The sequence below is a fragment of the Oncorhynchus kisutch genome, unplaced genomic scaffold, assembly GCF_002021735.2.
Source record: "Oncorhynchus kisutch isolate 150728-3 unplaced genomic scaffold, Okis_V2 scaffold1258, whole genome shotgun sequence".
In the NCBI taxonomy this organism is placed as follows: Eukaryota; Metazoa; Chordata; class Actinopteri; order Salmoniformes; family Salmonidae; genus Oncorhynchus; species Oncorhynchus kisutch.
Window position 1 is genome coordinate 17,538 of NW_022263203.1, and position 14,870 is coordinate 32,407.

The 14,870-nt window shown below is 46.0% G+C and overlaps 1 protein-coding gene across 1 annotated transcript in view; it reads right to left on the minus strand.

Moving 5' to 3' along the window:
• LOC109876622 (OX-2 membrane glycoprotein-like) overlaps nt 1-14,870 on the minus strand; it is a 30,096-nt gene that overhangs the window by 10,795 nt on the left and 4,431 nt on the right. Inside the window, exons 2-6 of the mRNA XM_031818102.1 lie at nt 13,905-13,987; nt 13,686-13,794; nt 13,176-13,499; nt 10,761-11,090; nt 4,592-4,867 (exon numbers count right to left, since the gene is read on the minus strand). Of these exons, the coding sequence (XP_031673962.1) occupies nt 4,592-4,867; nt 10,761-11,090; nt 13,176-13,499; nt 13,686-13,761 (1,006 nt within the window). The 5' untranslated portion in view covers nt 13,762-13,794; nt 13,905-13,987. The remainder of the gene's footprint in view (nt 1-4,591; nt 4,868-10,760; nt 11,091-13,175; nt 13,500-13,685; nt 13,795-13,904; nt 13,988-14,870) is intronic.

The following is a 14,870-nucleotide window of genomic DNA, read 5'->3' on the forward strand; positions in this document are numbered from 1 at the left end:
TTAAAAGAGAGGTTGGAATCAAGTATGATGCCAAGGTACTTAAAATCGGATACCACCTGGAGCTTCTCCCCTGACACATAGACATCTGGCTCAGTAGCATCTGTTGCCCTCTTTGTGAAGAACATGCAAACAGTTTTTTTCACATTGAGATGCAAACACGAGTCACTGAGCCACTTTGTAACCTGGCCATTACAGTAGTGAGTTCTTGTGCAGCTTGTTGTTTGCTCTTTGCATGCACATATATCACTGTATCATCTGCATACATTTGAACTTCAGACCCAGTACAGACAGAAGGCAGATCATTAATGTACAGGCTGAACTGGAGGGGCCCCAGTATTGACCCTTGGGGCACGCCCACATCATAGCTACGAGTGGGCGACAGCTCATTGCTCACTCTGACACACTGAGTTCTGCCTTCAAGGTATGATTTCATCCATCTCAAGGCATCAGGGGAAAAGTTGAACTTGGACAATTTTGTGATGAGAATCTCATGGTTAACAGTATCAAAAGCCTTCCTTAGGTCCAGAAACACAGCCCCAATAGCACCCCCTTTGTCCATCTTGGACTTCACATTTTCCAGAAGAAAGCAGTTGGCCGTTTCTGTGGAGTGTTTCGCTCTGAAGCCAAACTGCATGGAGTGTAATGTGAAGGGGCTGTTGTTGAGGTGGGCAATCAGTTGTTCTGCTACACACTTTTCAACAACCTTTGACACCACAGGTAATATACTAATGGGCCTGTAGTTACTCACGTTAGCAGGGTCTCCTGATTTAAAGATGGCCGTTATTATGGCCGACTTCCATACCCTTGGAAACACACCGAGACCAATAGATGTGTTGGTGACCTTAGTAATGGGGCCAATGAGTGACTCTTTGTAGTTTTTAAGAAAGGTAGAGTCCATCCCAAACACATCTTTGGCTTTAGAGTTCTTTAGTGAGCTAATCACCTTGTTCACCTTTGACTCAGAAACCTCCCTTATGATGAAGACAGGTTGAGTGTCATTCACTAGCACTGAGCCCAAGAAACAAGTGGAGGGGTTCTGTGTCAGTACCCTGACAGAGTCAATAAAGTAGGAATTGAAGGCTATTGCTATTTCGACTGCATCCTGTGTTAGATTGTTATTCACCATGATTTCTAGTCTTTTTGCAGTGTTACTATGGTCTTTCCCTGTTAACTTTTTTAGATTCTCCCATATCAATTTAGAATTTCCCTTTGCTTCACCAATTATGTTAATAAAAAAGTTTGCCTTGGCCTGTCTGATTTCTTTCATCACCTTATTTCTCAACATGGTAAACCTACGTCTGTCATGCTCTAATTTAGATTTTAGGGCTATTTTTAGAGCATAATCTCGTTCTTTCATCAATTTCCAGATTTCTCCATTTAGCCAAGGAAGAGTGCTCTTCCTTGGCTAATAGCCTCCACATTGACTCTGTACCGGTACCCTCTGTATATAGCCTCCACATTGACTCTGTACCAGTACCCCCTGTATATAGCCTCCACATTGACTCTGTACCAGTACCCCCTGTATATAGCCTCCACATTGACTCTGTACAGGTACCCCCTGTATATAGCCTCCACATTGACTCTGTACCAGTACCCCCTGTATATAGCCTCCACATTGACTCTGTACCAGTACCCCCTGTATATAGCCTCCACATTGACTCTGTACAGGTACCCCCTGTATATAGCCTCCACATTGACTCTGTACCGGTACCCTCTGTATATAGCCTCCACATTGACTCTGTACCAGTACCCCCTGTATATAGCCTCCACATTGACTCTGTACCAGTACCCCCTGTATATAGCCTCCACATTGACTCTGTACAGGTACCCCCTGTATATAGTCTCCACATTGACTCTGTACAGGTACCCCCTGTATATAGCCTCCACATTGACTCTGTACCAGTACCCCCTGTATATAGCCTCCACATTGACCCTGTACAGGTACCCCCTGTATATAGCCTCCACATTGACTCTGTACAGGTACCCCCTGTATATAGCCTCCACATTGACTCTGTACCAGTACCCCCTGTATATAGCCCCCACATTGACTCTGTACCAGTACCCCCTGTATATAGCCCCCACATTGACTCTGTACAGGTACCCCCTGTATATAGCCTCCACATTGACTCTGTACAGGTACCCCCTGTATATAGCCTCCACATTGACTCTGTACCAGTACCCCCTGTATATAGCCCCCACATTGACTCTGTACCAGTACCCCCTGTATATAGCCCCCACATTGACTCTGTACCGGTACCCTCTGTATATAGCCTCCACATTGACTCTGTACAGGTACCCCCTGTATATAGCCTCCACATTGACTCTGTACCAGTACCCCCTGTATATAGCCTCCACATTGACTCTGTACAGGTACCCCCTGTATATAGCCTCCACATTGACTCTGTACCAGTACCCCCTGTATATAGCCCCCACATTGACTCTGTACAGGTACCCCCTGTATATAGCCTCCACATTGACTCTGTACAGGTACCCCCTGTATATAGCCTCCACATTGACTCTGTACAGGTACCCCCTGTATATAGCCTCCACATTGACTCTGTACCGGTACCCTCTGTATATAGCCTCCACATTGACTCTGTACAGGTACCCCCTGTATATAGCCTCCACATTGACTCTGTACCGGTACCCCCTGTATATAGCCTCCACATTGACTCTGTACAGGTACCCCCTGTATATAGCCTCCACATTGACTCTGTACAGGTACCCCCTGTATATAGCCTCCACATTGACTCTGTACAGGTACCCCCTGTATATAGCCTCCACATTGACTCTGTACAGGTACACCCTGTATAGTCTCCACATTGACTCTGTACAGGTACCCCCTGTATATAGTCTCCACATTGACTCTGTACCAGTACCCCCTGTATATAGCCTCCACATTGACTCTGTACAGGTACCCCCTGTATATAGCCTCCACATTGACTCTGTACAGGTACCCCTGTATATAGCCTCCACATTGACTCTGTACAGGTACCCCTGTATATAGCCTCCACATTGACTCTGTACCGGTACCCCCTGCATATAGCCTCCACATTGACTCTGTACAGGTACCCCCTGTATATAGCCTCCACATTGACTCTGTACAGGTACCACCTGTATATAGCCTCCACATTGACTCTGTACAGGTACCTCCTGCATATAGCCTCCACATTGACTCTGTACAGGTACCCCCTGTATATAGCCTCCACATTGACTCTGTACAGGTACCCCCTGTATATAGCCTCCACATTGACTCTGTACAGGTACCCCCTGTATATAGCCTCCACATTGACTCTGTACAGGTACCCCCTGTATATAGCCTCCACATTGACTCTGTACAGGTACCCCTGTATATCGCCTCCACATTGACTCTGTACAGGTACCCCCTGTATATAGCCTCCACATTGACTCTGTACAGGTACCCCCTGTATATAGCCTCCACATTGACTCTGTACCGGTACCCCCTGTATATAGCCTCCACATTGACTCTGTACAGGTACCCCCTGTATATAGCCTCCACATTGACTCTGTACAGGTACCCCCTGTATATAGCCTCCACATTGACTCTGTACAGGTACCCCCTGTATATAGCCTCCACATTGACTCTGTACAGGTGCCCCCTGTATATAAAGCCCCTCTATTGTTATTTGCTTATGCTCTATAATTATTTGTTATTCTTATCTCTTACTTTTTTTTGTTTTGTTTTTCTATTTTCTTAAAACTGCGTTGTTGTTTAAGGGCTTGTAAGTAAGTATTTCACTGTAAGGTCTACAGCTGTTGTATTCGGCACATGTGACAAATACAATTTGATAGCATATACCAGTTAGCAGGCGCTTTTATCCAAAATGACTCACAGTACACTGAGCGCATACATTTTGGTAAACAAATCTGACCCCCTGGGAATCGAAGCCAGGACCCTGGCGTTGCTAGCGTCATGACCAACTGAGCCAGACAGGACCACAATATTGACTTCAAGGACATTAAACTATGCCTCATTTTGACCATAACTCATGATATGAGCTTCACAACAAGAGAGATAGACGTACTGTGGAAAAGGCTTGACGCTTATTTTGGTTTTCCACTTCCTGGAAACTGTAGCACTTAATGGTGTATCAAACGAGCCATAATTGTACACAACTAGAATAGCAACTGAAGCTTTCCTAAGAATCACTCCCCCAAATGGATACAATCACAAAACTAGATCAGGACAGTTACAATACAGGATTTCAACACACAACTCTACACATGTTGAACCACAATGCAGACCTGGGTTCAAATAGTGGCCCCAAGTCCTGGGCTTGATTGACCTCGCCTGGCGGAATGGACCCAAAACAATAGTCCTAAAAGTGCAAACCCTGCCCATCGCACTCAATGTATGGCATTTGAAAGAAAAAAAATACTATGTGAACCCAGCACTGTCACATTGCGAGGGCTATTAAGCAGACTTGTCTTCATAAGCAGAAAAAAATCTGTTTTTTTTTATTAAAAAAGTATAACTAATATACCTTTATTAGATCTTTTATAAGACATATATTAATGATTTACTGCTAATATATACATCTTTATTGAGCCAATGTGATTCTCTGCTCACCATTGAGGTTGACGGACATGGGCGAGTCCAGGCCTCGGTGGTGCACCATGCATTTGACGGATTGGTCGTGGGGCAGGGCCTCCTGGAGGAGGAGGGTGCTGGTGACCAGGGTGGTGCCGTCCCCCTGGTCGTAGGACGAGGACACGGACGGCCCCAGCGTCCGGTTGTCCCCCTCCACATTCCATACCATCTGGGCTGCAGGACGGGCTGCGGCCGTGCAGTTGGCCTCGATGACCCCGCTGGAGGTCACGTGGGTGATCTCTGGGTTGGGCAGCACTGAGGGAGACATCACACACAATGGATGAGAGATCATGTTTATGGTGAATGACAGTATATATATACAGTGTAAGACAGTGGTTCTCAACTCCAGTCCTCCAGTGGTGTCTGACTGATGTTATCCTGTCTGGTGTTACCTTGTCTGGTGTGGTCTGACTGATGTTATCTTGTCTGGTGTGGTCTTGTCTGATGTTATCCTGTCTGGTGTTACCTTGTCTGGTGTGGTCTGACTGATGTTATCCTGTCTGGTGTTACCTTGTCTGGTGTGGTCTGACTGATGTTATCTTGTCTGGTGTGGTCTGACTGGTGTTATCCTGTCTGATGTAGTCAGACTGGTGTTATCCTGTCTGATGTAGTCAGACTGGTGTTATCTTGTCTGATGTAGTCAGACTGGTGTTATCTTGTCTGATGTAGTCAGACTGGTGTTATCTTGTCTGATGTAGTCAGACTGGTGTTATCTTGTCTGATGTAGTCAGACTGGTGTTATCTTGTCTGATGTAGTCAGACTGGTGTTATCTTGTCTGATGTAGTCAGACTGGTGTTATCTTGTCTGATGTAGTCAGACTGGTGTTATCTTGTCTGATGTAGTCAGACTGGTGTTATCTTGTCTGATGTAGTCAGACTGGTGTTATCTTGTCTGATGTAGTCAGACTGGTGTTATCTTGTCTGGTGCACAACATGGAAACAGAACATGGCCTCCAACCCTCCAGTCTCCATCTGACACAATGAGACCTCACTATATCAGACTGCACAACATGGAAACAGAACATGGCCTTCAACCCTCCAGTCTCCATCTGACACAATGAGACCTCACTATATCAGACTGCACAACATGGAAACAGAACATGGCCTCCAATCCTCCAGTCTCCACCTGACACAATGAGACCTCACTATATCAGACTGCACAACATGGAAACAGAACATGGCCTCCAACCCTCCAGTCTCCATCTGACACAATGAGACCTCACTATATCAGAATGCACAACATGTAAACAGAACATGGCCTCCAACCCTCCAGTCTCCATCTGACACAATGAGACCTCACTATATCAGACTGCACAACATGGAAACAGAACATGGCCTCCAACCCTCCAGTCTCCATCTGACACAATGAGACCTCACTATATCAGACTGCACAACATGGAAACAGAACATGGCCTTCAACCCTCCAGTCTCCATCTGACACAATGAGACCTCACTATATCAGACTGCACAACATGGAAACAGAACATGGCCTCCAATCCTCCAGTCTCCACCGGACACAATGAGACCTCACTATATCAGACTGCACAACATGGAAACAGAACATGGCCTCCAACCCTCCAGTCTCCATCTGACACAATGAGACCTCACTATATCAGACTGCACAACATGGAAACAGAACATGGCCTTCAACCCTCCAGTCTCCATCTGACACAATGAGACCTCACTATATCAGACTGCACAACATGGAAACAGAACATGGCCTCCAACCCTCCAGTCTCCATCTGACACAATGAGACCTCACTATATCAGAATGCACAACATGGAAACAAGACGGAACGACAGATGGGCATCGGTGCCTGGGTTTACTGATGTTTTTACAGTGGACAAAAGCAGGGCTGTTCAGATGAGATTGGAGCAGAGGGACTCACACAGAGACATACTGATTAGAGCACCACACACACACACACAGAGGGCCTGTGTCTAGGGAAAACAGTGACCCAGTCATTCCTTGGGTCTCAGCCCATTTAAATCACCTCTTTCCTGTCTCCAGAATCATCACCCGTCTAACAACTTTATCACTCCCAAGTCCCAACACTCACATTCTGTAATCAGTCCATAGACAGCCACACAGCATTTAAGAGGACTGTAGTAAATCAGTCCATAGACAGCCACACAGCATCTAAGAGGACTGTAATCAGACCATAGACAGCCACACAGCATCTAAGAGGACTGTAGTAAATCAGTCCATAGACAGCCACACAGCATCTAAGAGGACTGTAGTAAATCAGTCCATAGACAGCCACACAGCATCTAAGAGGACTGTAATCAGACCATAGACAGCCACACAGCATCTAAGAGGACTGTAATCAGTCCATAGACAGCCACACAGCATCTAAGAGGACTGTAGTAAATCAGTCCATAGACAGCCACACAGCATCTAAGAGGACTGTAGTAAATCAGTCCATAGACAGCCACACAGCATCTAAGAGGACTGTAGTAAATCAGTCCATAGACAGCCACACAGCATCTAAGAGGACTGTAATCAGACCATAGACAGCCACACAGCATCTAAGAGGACTGTAGTAAATCAGTCCATAGACAGCCACACAGCATCTAAGAGGACTGTAGTAAATCAGTCCATAGACAGCCACACAGCATCTAAGAGGACTGTAGTAAATCAGTCCATAGACAGCCACACAGCATCTAAGAGGACTGTAATCAGTCCATAGACAGCCACACAGCATCTAAGAGGACTGTAATCAGTCCATAGACAGCCACACAGCATCTAAGAGGACTGTAGTAAATCAGTCCATAGACAGCCACACAGCATCTAAGAGGACTGTAATCAGACCATAGACAACCACACAGCATCTAAGACGACTGTAGTAAATCAGTCCATAGACAGCCACACAGCATCTAAGAGGACTGTAGTAAATCAGTCCATAGACAGCCACACAGCATCTAAGAGGACTGTAATCAGACCATAGACAGCCACACAGCATCTAAGAGGACTGTAGTAAATCAGTCCATAGACAGCCACACAGCATCTAAGAGGACTGTAATCAGTCCATAGACAGCCACACAGCATCTAAGAGGACTGTAATCAGTCCATAGACAGCCACACAGCATCTAAGAGGACTGTAGTAAATCAGTCCATAGACAGCCACACAGCATCTAAGAGGACTGTAGTAAATCAGTCCATAGACAGCCACACAGCATCTAAGAGGACTGTAATCAGACCATAGACAGCCACACAGCATCTAAGAGGACTGTAGTAAATCAGTCCATAGACGGCCACACGGCATCTAAGAGGACTGTAATCAGACCATAGACAGCCACACAGCATCTAAGAGGACTGTAATCAGTCCATAGACAGCCACACAGCATCTAAGAGGACTGTAATCAGTCCATAGACAGCCACACAGCATCTAAGAGGACTGTAATCAGACCATAGACAGCATCTAAGAGGACTGTAATCAGTCCATAGACAGCCACACAGCATCTAAGAGGACTGTAATCAGTCCATAGACAGCCACACAGCATCTAAGAGGACTGTAATCAGTCCATAGACAGCCACACAGCATCTAAGAGGACTGTAATCAGTCCATAGACAGCCACACAGCATCTAAGAGGACTGTAATCAGTCCATAGACAGCCACACAGCATCTAAGAGGACTGTAATCAGTCCATAGACAGCCACACAGCATCTAAGAGGACTGTAATCAGTCCATAGACAGCCACACAGCATCTAAGAGGACTGTAATCAGTCCATAGACAGCCACACAGCATCTAAGAGGACTGTAAATCAGTCCATAGACAGCCACACAGCATCTAAGAGGACTGTAATCAGTCCATAGACAGCCACACAGCATCTAAGAGGACTGTAATCAGTCCATAGACAGCCACACAGCATTTAAGAGGACTGTAATCAGTCCATAGACAGCCACACAGCATCTAAGAGGACTGTAATCAGTCCATAGACAGCCACACAGCATCTAAGAGGACTGTAATCAGTCCATAGACAGCCACACAGCATCTAAGAGGACTGTAATCAGTCCATAGACAGCCACACAGCATCTAAGAGGCATTCTGTCAAAGTCTAATTCTATAACTTCCATTCCATAACTGTGAAATTACAATAGGCCATGTTGAGTCTCCAGTGTGAAATACTTGTACATACACAGCATCTAAGAGGAGTGTAATCAGTCCATAGACAGCCACACAGCATCTAAGAGGACTGTAATCAGTCCATAGACAGCCACACAGCATCTAAGAGGACTGTAATCAGTCCATAGACAGCCACACAGCATCTAAGAGGACTGTAATCAGTCCATAGACAGCCACACAGCATCTAAGAGGACTGTAATCAGTCCATAGACAGCCACACAGCATCTAAGAGGACTGTAATCAGTCCATAGACAGCCACACAGCATCTAAGAGGACTGTAATCAGTCCATAGACAGCCACACAGCATCTAAGAGGACTGTAATCAGTCCATAGACAGCCACACAGCATCTAAGAGGACTGTAATCAGTCCATAGACAGCCACACAGCATCTAAGAGGACTGTAATCAGACCATAGACAGCCACACAGCATCTAAGGGGACTGTAAATCAGTCCATAGACAGCCACACAGCATCTAAGAGGACTGTAAATAGTCCATAGACAGCCACACAGCATCTAAGAGGCATTCTGTCAAAGTCAAATTCTATAACTTCCATTCCATAACTGTGACATTACAATAGGCCATGTTGAGTCTCCAGTGTGAAATACTTGTATCTATCTCAGTATGCCACCAAGGGGCATAACATTTGTGGTTCTTATATTTCAGTGGGCAGAATGCACTAAAACAGCTCAACCCTGTTCCTGGAGAGACCCTCCTGTAGGTTTATACTCCAACCCTGTTCCTGGAGAGAGACCCTCCTGTAGGTTTAAACTCCAACCCTGTTCCTGGAGAGAGACCCTCCTGTAGGTTTATACTCCAACCCTGTTCCTGGAGAGACCCTCCTGTAGGTTTAAACTCCAACCCTGTTCCTGGAGAGAGACCCTCCTGTAGGTTTATACTCCAACCCTGTTCCTGGAGATATACCATCCTGTAGGTTTATACTCCAACCCTGTTCCTGGAGAGAGACCCTCCTGTAGGTTTATACTCCAACCCTGTTCCTGGAGAGAGACCCTCCTGTAGGTTTATACTCCAACCCTGTTCCTGGAGATATACCATCCTGTAGGTTTATACTCCAACCCTTTTCCTGGAGAGAGACCCTCCTGTAGGTTTATACTCCAACCCTGTTCCTGGAGATATACCATCCTGTAGGTTTATACTCCAACCCTGTTCCTGGAGAGATACCATCCTGTAGGTTTATACTCCAACCCTGTTCCTGGAGAGAGACCCTCCTGTAGGTTTATACTCCAACCCTGTTCATGGAGAGATACCATCCTCCAGGGTTAGAGTATAAACCTACAGGAGGGTATCTCTCTCTATAGCCTTCCACCCCTAAAGGGCCCTGGGTTTAGTAACTGTACAATAGAGTGTCTCCACAGCAGGTCTAAACAGTAGCATTGTGACCCATTCTGGCTCCTCCCATCGGCTACATAAAGCTTTTCCCTTTCCTGTGCTATATCTGGGAAACACACACACACACACACACACACACAGGGAGAAGTGTATCATCTTATAATACGACTTCCTTCCTATCTACTATTCCTTCCAATCTACTATTAGAATGTCTACTATGGCAACATCATCCGGGAAATCATCACATTTTTACAGTGTGATTACAGTGTGATTACAGTGTGTTTACAGTGTGTTTACCGTGTGATTACAGTGTGATTACACATGGCCCTTTAATGACCTGGAGTGTATAGACATAAACACACATCCTCTCATCCAGTCTCAATGGGCCTGTTTGGCCTTCAATGAGCACAACAACTGACTACCTTGGGGCACATGGCTACGTTTTCCAACAAACTAAATATAAAATATACTAGAATGGCTGGGCAGTAGATGACTGCTACTGGTTTTGAGCCACATCTTTATCAGTGAAGATTGGGAACAGGAAATTCCAGCAAAAACCATAATCAATTAAAACCTTCCTTACAGCAATAGCCTCAGTGGATATACTCCCTGAGATATAATACAACAATACAACCTTCCAAATGACCCCTAATAACCCCCATCCATACACACCATATACAAAGAGGCAGGCCGTGGCGCTCCTGGTGCCTTCTGGGTAAGTGTGGAACTCGCAGGTGTAGCAGCCCTCGTCCTCCGTCTTCACCGGCCTGATGGAGAGCTGTGTGTCTCCCAGGGAGGGGTTCAGGGTCATGCGTCCCCGATAAGGTTCCTCAATGCTGGGTTGGCCTCGCTTGGCAAAGGAGGCCAACGTGGCCGTGTCGCCCTGCTCTGCAGTCTTTCTCCACAGGACCTGGCGTACCCTGTCTGGGAGGCCGTACCAGCAGGACATGGTGGCCAGCTTCCCGCTGATGGCTGTTTTATTACCCTCATTGCCCACTTTGACTGGGTCAGACACAGGGAGACAGAGGAAGGTATCAATAGGTGAGCGTTGGAATGGGAGGAGCACATTCATAGTGGTGGGTTAGAGAGACAAAGTGTTTGGAGGCTTACATTTCTTTTTTTCTTTTTTCTTTTTTTTCCTTTTAAATTGTACCCCTTTTTCTCCCCAATTTCGTGGTATCCAATTGTTAGTAGCTACTATCTTGTCTCATCGCTACAACTCCCGTACGGGCTCGGGAGAGACGAAGGTTGAGAGTCAAAAGTATGTGGACACTTGCTTGTCGAACATCTCATTCAAAAATCATGGGCATTAATATGGAGTTGGTCCCCCTATAACAGCCTCCACTCTTTCGGGAGGGTTTTCCACTAGATATTGGAACATTTCTGTGGGGACTTGCTTGCATCCATTCAGCCACAAGAGCATTAGTGTGGTTGGGCACTTAGGCCTGGTTCGCAGTAGGCGTTCCAATTCATCCCAAAGGTATTCGATGGGGTTGAGGTCAGTCAAGTTGAGGCCAGTCAAGGTTTTTATTTTTTTATATAATTTTTAACCTTTATTTAACTAGGCAAGTCAGTTAAGAACAAATTCTTATTTACAATGACGGCCTACGAACAGTGGGTTAAGAGCCTTGTTCAGGGGCAGAACGACAGATTTGTACCTTGTCAGCTCGGGGATTTGAACTTGCAACCTTTCGGTTACTAGTCCAACACTCTAACCACTAGGCTACGCTGCCGCCCCGAAGTTCTTCCATAATGATCTCGATAAACCATTTCTGTATGGACCTCGCTTTGTGCACGGGGGCATTGTCATGCTGAAACAGGAAAGGGCCTTCCCCAAACTTTTGCCAATTTTTGCATTCGGGCATTATGTATTGGGGCAGGCAGCGTTCTCCTGGCATCCGCCAAACCCAGATTCGTCTGTCGGACTGCCAGATGGTGAAGCGTGATTCATAACTCCAGAGAATGCATTTCCACAATCCCATGGCGCGAGATTTACACCATTCCAGCCGATACTTGGCATTGAGCATGGTGATCTTAGGCTTGTGTGTGGCTGCTCGGCCGTGGAAACCCATTTCATGAAGCTCCTGACGAACAGCTCTTTTGCTGATGATGCTTCTAGAGGCAGTTTAGAACTCGGTAGTGAGTGTTACAACCGAGGAAAGATTAATTTTATGAGCTATGCATTCAGCACTCCTGTTCTGTGAGCTTGTGTGGCCTACCACTTCGTGGCTGAGCCGTTGTGGCTCCTAGACATTTCCACTTCACAATAACAGCACTTACAGTTGACTGGGGCAGCTCTAGCAAGGCAGACATTTGACCAACTGACTTGTTGGAAAGGTGGCATCCTATGACGGTGCCACGTTGAAAGTCACTGAGCTCTTCAGGAAGGCCATTCTACTGCCAATGTTTGTCTATGGACATTGCATGGCTGTGTGTTCGATTTTATACATCTGTCAGAAATGGGTGTGGCTGAAATAGCCGAATCCAACCATTTGAAGGGGTGTCCACATACTGCTGTATATATAGCGCATATTTTGGGGCAGTAATACAACAGAGGGTTAGAGGTGTCCTCTTGTTGTGGTCGTTATATTCAGAGAAAGTCTCGGGGCCCTGGTCTGTTGAGTATGGCTGACCTCAACCCACTTCCTGTTTCTGATTATCCACAACTGATATATTCTGGGATGGGAGGGCCAAGTGAGCATGCTGACTTTTCATGACCTTACACAATCAGCAGACAAATCAACTGCGCTGAAAAACATGGGAACTACAAACAAATTCACAGGAGGATTTGTTTTCTATTTTAGAAAAATGTAACAATTGGGATTGTGCCAACCCTATGAGGAAGGCCACCTGGTGCTGGAGAGAGAGTATTTGAGGAGGAGAAATTAAGGAAGCTATTGCATGCCATAGTCCTGGAATCTACAGTATATCTGGAAGTCCTTGCTAGTGTGACTGACCGAGCATGCTGAACTAAAGCCTATGCATTACCTCTGGGCACTAATGCAAGTCTTCAGGTCTCAGGCAATGCTACTCATCACATGAGCGTGGTTTACCAAACCACCTTGTTTAAACTGAGGCCAAACTCACCTTCGATACTGAGGCAGGTCATTCCCTCCTGTGCTCCACTGGGGTAGATGTCAAAGATGCAGCGGTAGCAGCCCTCGTCGTTAGGCCCCACCCTCTTGATGGTGATGGCGCTAACGTTGCGGTGCGAGGAAGTTAGTTCCACGTCGTCTTGGCGGGAGGTGGTTCTGACCGACTCGCCTGGCTCGTACGCCAGGAGAACCTGCTTGTGTTTGTTCAGCCAGCGGACCTGCTTGACCGTGTCGCCAGTTGCTATGGTGACGTTACAGCCCAGCGTGAAGGGGAGGCCCGCCACAGCGGTCATGCTGGAGGGGGCGATGACCTCACCTGATACATGACAGGAAGTCAACCAACGAGAAGCACTGAAACTCAATACAATTCACTATTTTAAGGTGGTCGACCACATACCAAGTCAAACATGCTTTCTCACTGCAAGGGAAGATCCACTACTTTTGATTCAACATGGCACCTAAACCTACCGTAACGTAGTGAAATATGTTGAGTGTTGGCTACCTTGTGTCCTGAAAACCACCATCACCAACAGCTGCAGACACAGCATCAGCCGCCGAGACAGGGCAGATACACACATCTTGGTCTGCAGGAGTGTGTTGCATCCAGGTTACTGATAGAGAACAGGACTACTGTTAAAAATAGCACCATGGAACATCCACAGCCAACAGTCACAATGAACTTCAGCATATAAAGTTGAATCAGATTTTTACTTCCCCCTACCTGTGATCCAGTGTGTGAGACGTGTTGTCGGTCAGTGTTGTAGCAACCTCATCTTACTGGCAGACGGACTCCTGTAGCTGGATCTAGGAACCAGAGGAGGACACAACTCTCTCAACATTGTAACCCTCTATTCAGCATTATAACCAATTATAACAGAGCATTATAACCTACAGTGGCAAGAAAAAAAGTATGTGAACCCTTTGGAATCACCTGGATTTCTGAATACATTGGTCATAAAATAAACAATTTCATCTGATCTTCATCTAAGTCACAACAATAGACAACAATAGACAAACACATTCTGCTTAAACTAAAATGTAATAATGATACGTTTTCATGTCTTTCATTCATGAGTGTAGTGCATTCACAGTGCAGGGTGGGAAAAGTATGTGAACCCTTGGATTTAATATCTGGTTGACCCTCCTTTGGCAGCAATAACCTCAACCAAACGTTTTCTGTAGTTGAGGATCAGACCTGCACAACGGTCAGGAGGAATTTTGGACCATTCCTCTTTACAAAACTGTTTCAGTTCAGCAATATTCTTGGGATGTCTGGTGTGAACCGCTCATTTGAGGTCATGCCATAGACTCTCATTCGGGTTGAGGTCAGGACTCTGACTGGGCCGCTCCAGAAGTCCTATTTTCTTCTATTGAAGCCATTCTGTTGTTGATTTACTTCTGTGTTTTGTGTCGTTGTCCTGTTGCATCACCCAACTTCTGTTGAGCTTCAATTGGCGGAAAGCCTTACATTCTCCTGCAAAATGTCTTGATAAACTTGGGAATTCATTTTTCCGTTGATGATAGCAAGCTGTCTAGGCCCCGAGGCAGCAAAGCAGCCCCAAACAATGATGCTGCCTCCACCATACTTTACAGTTGGGAGGAGGTTTTGATGTTGGTGTGCTGTGCCTTTTTTTCCCATACAGTGGTGTGTGTTCCTTCCAAACAACTCAACTTTAGTTTAATCTGT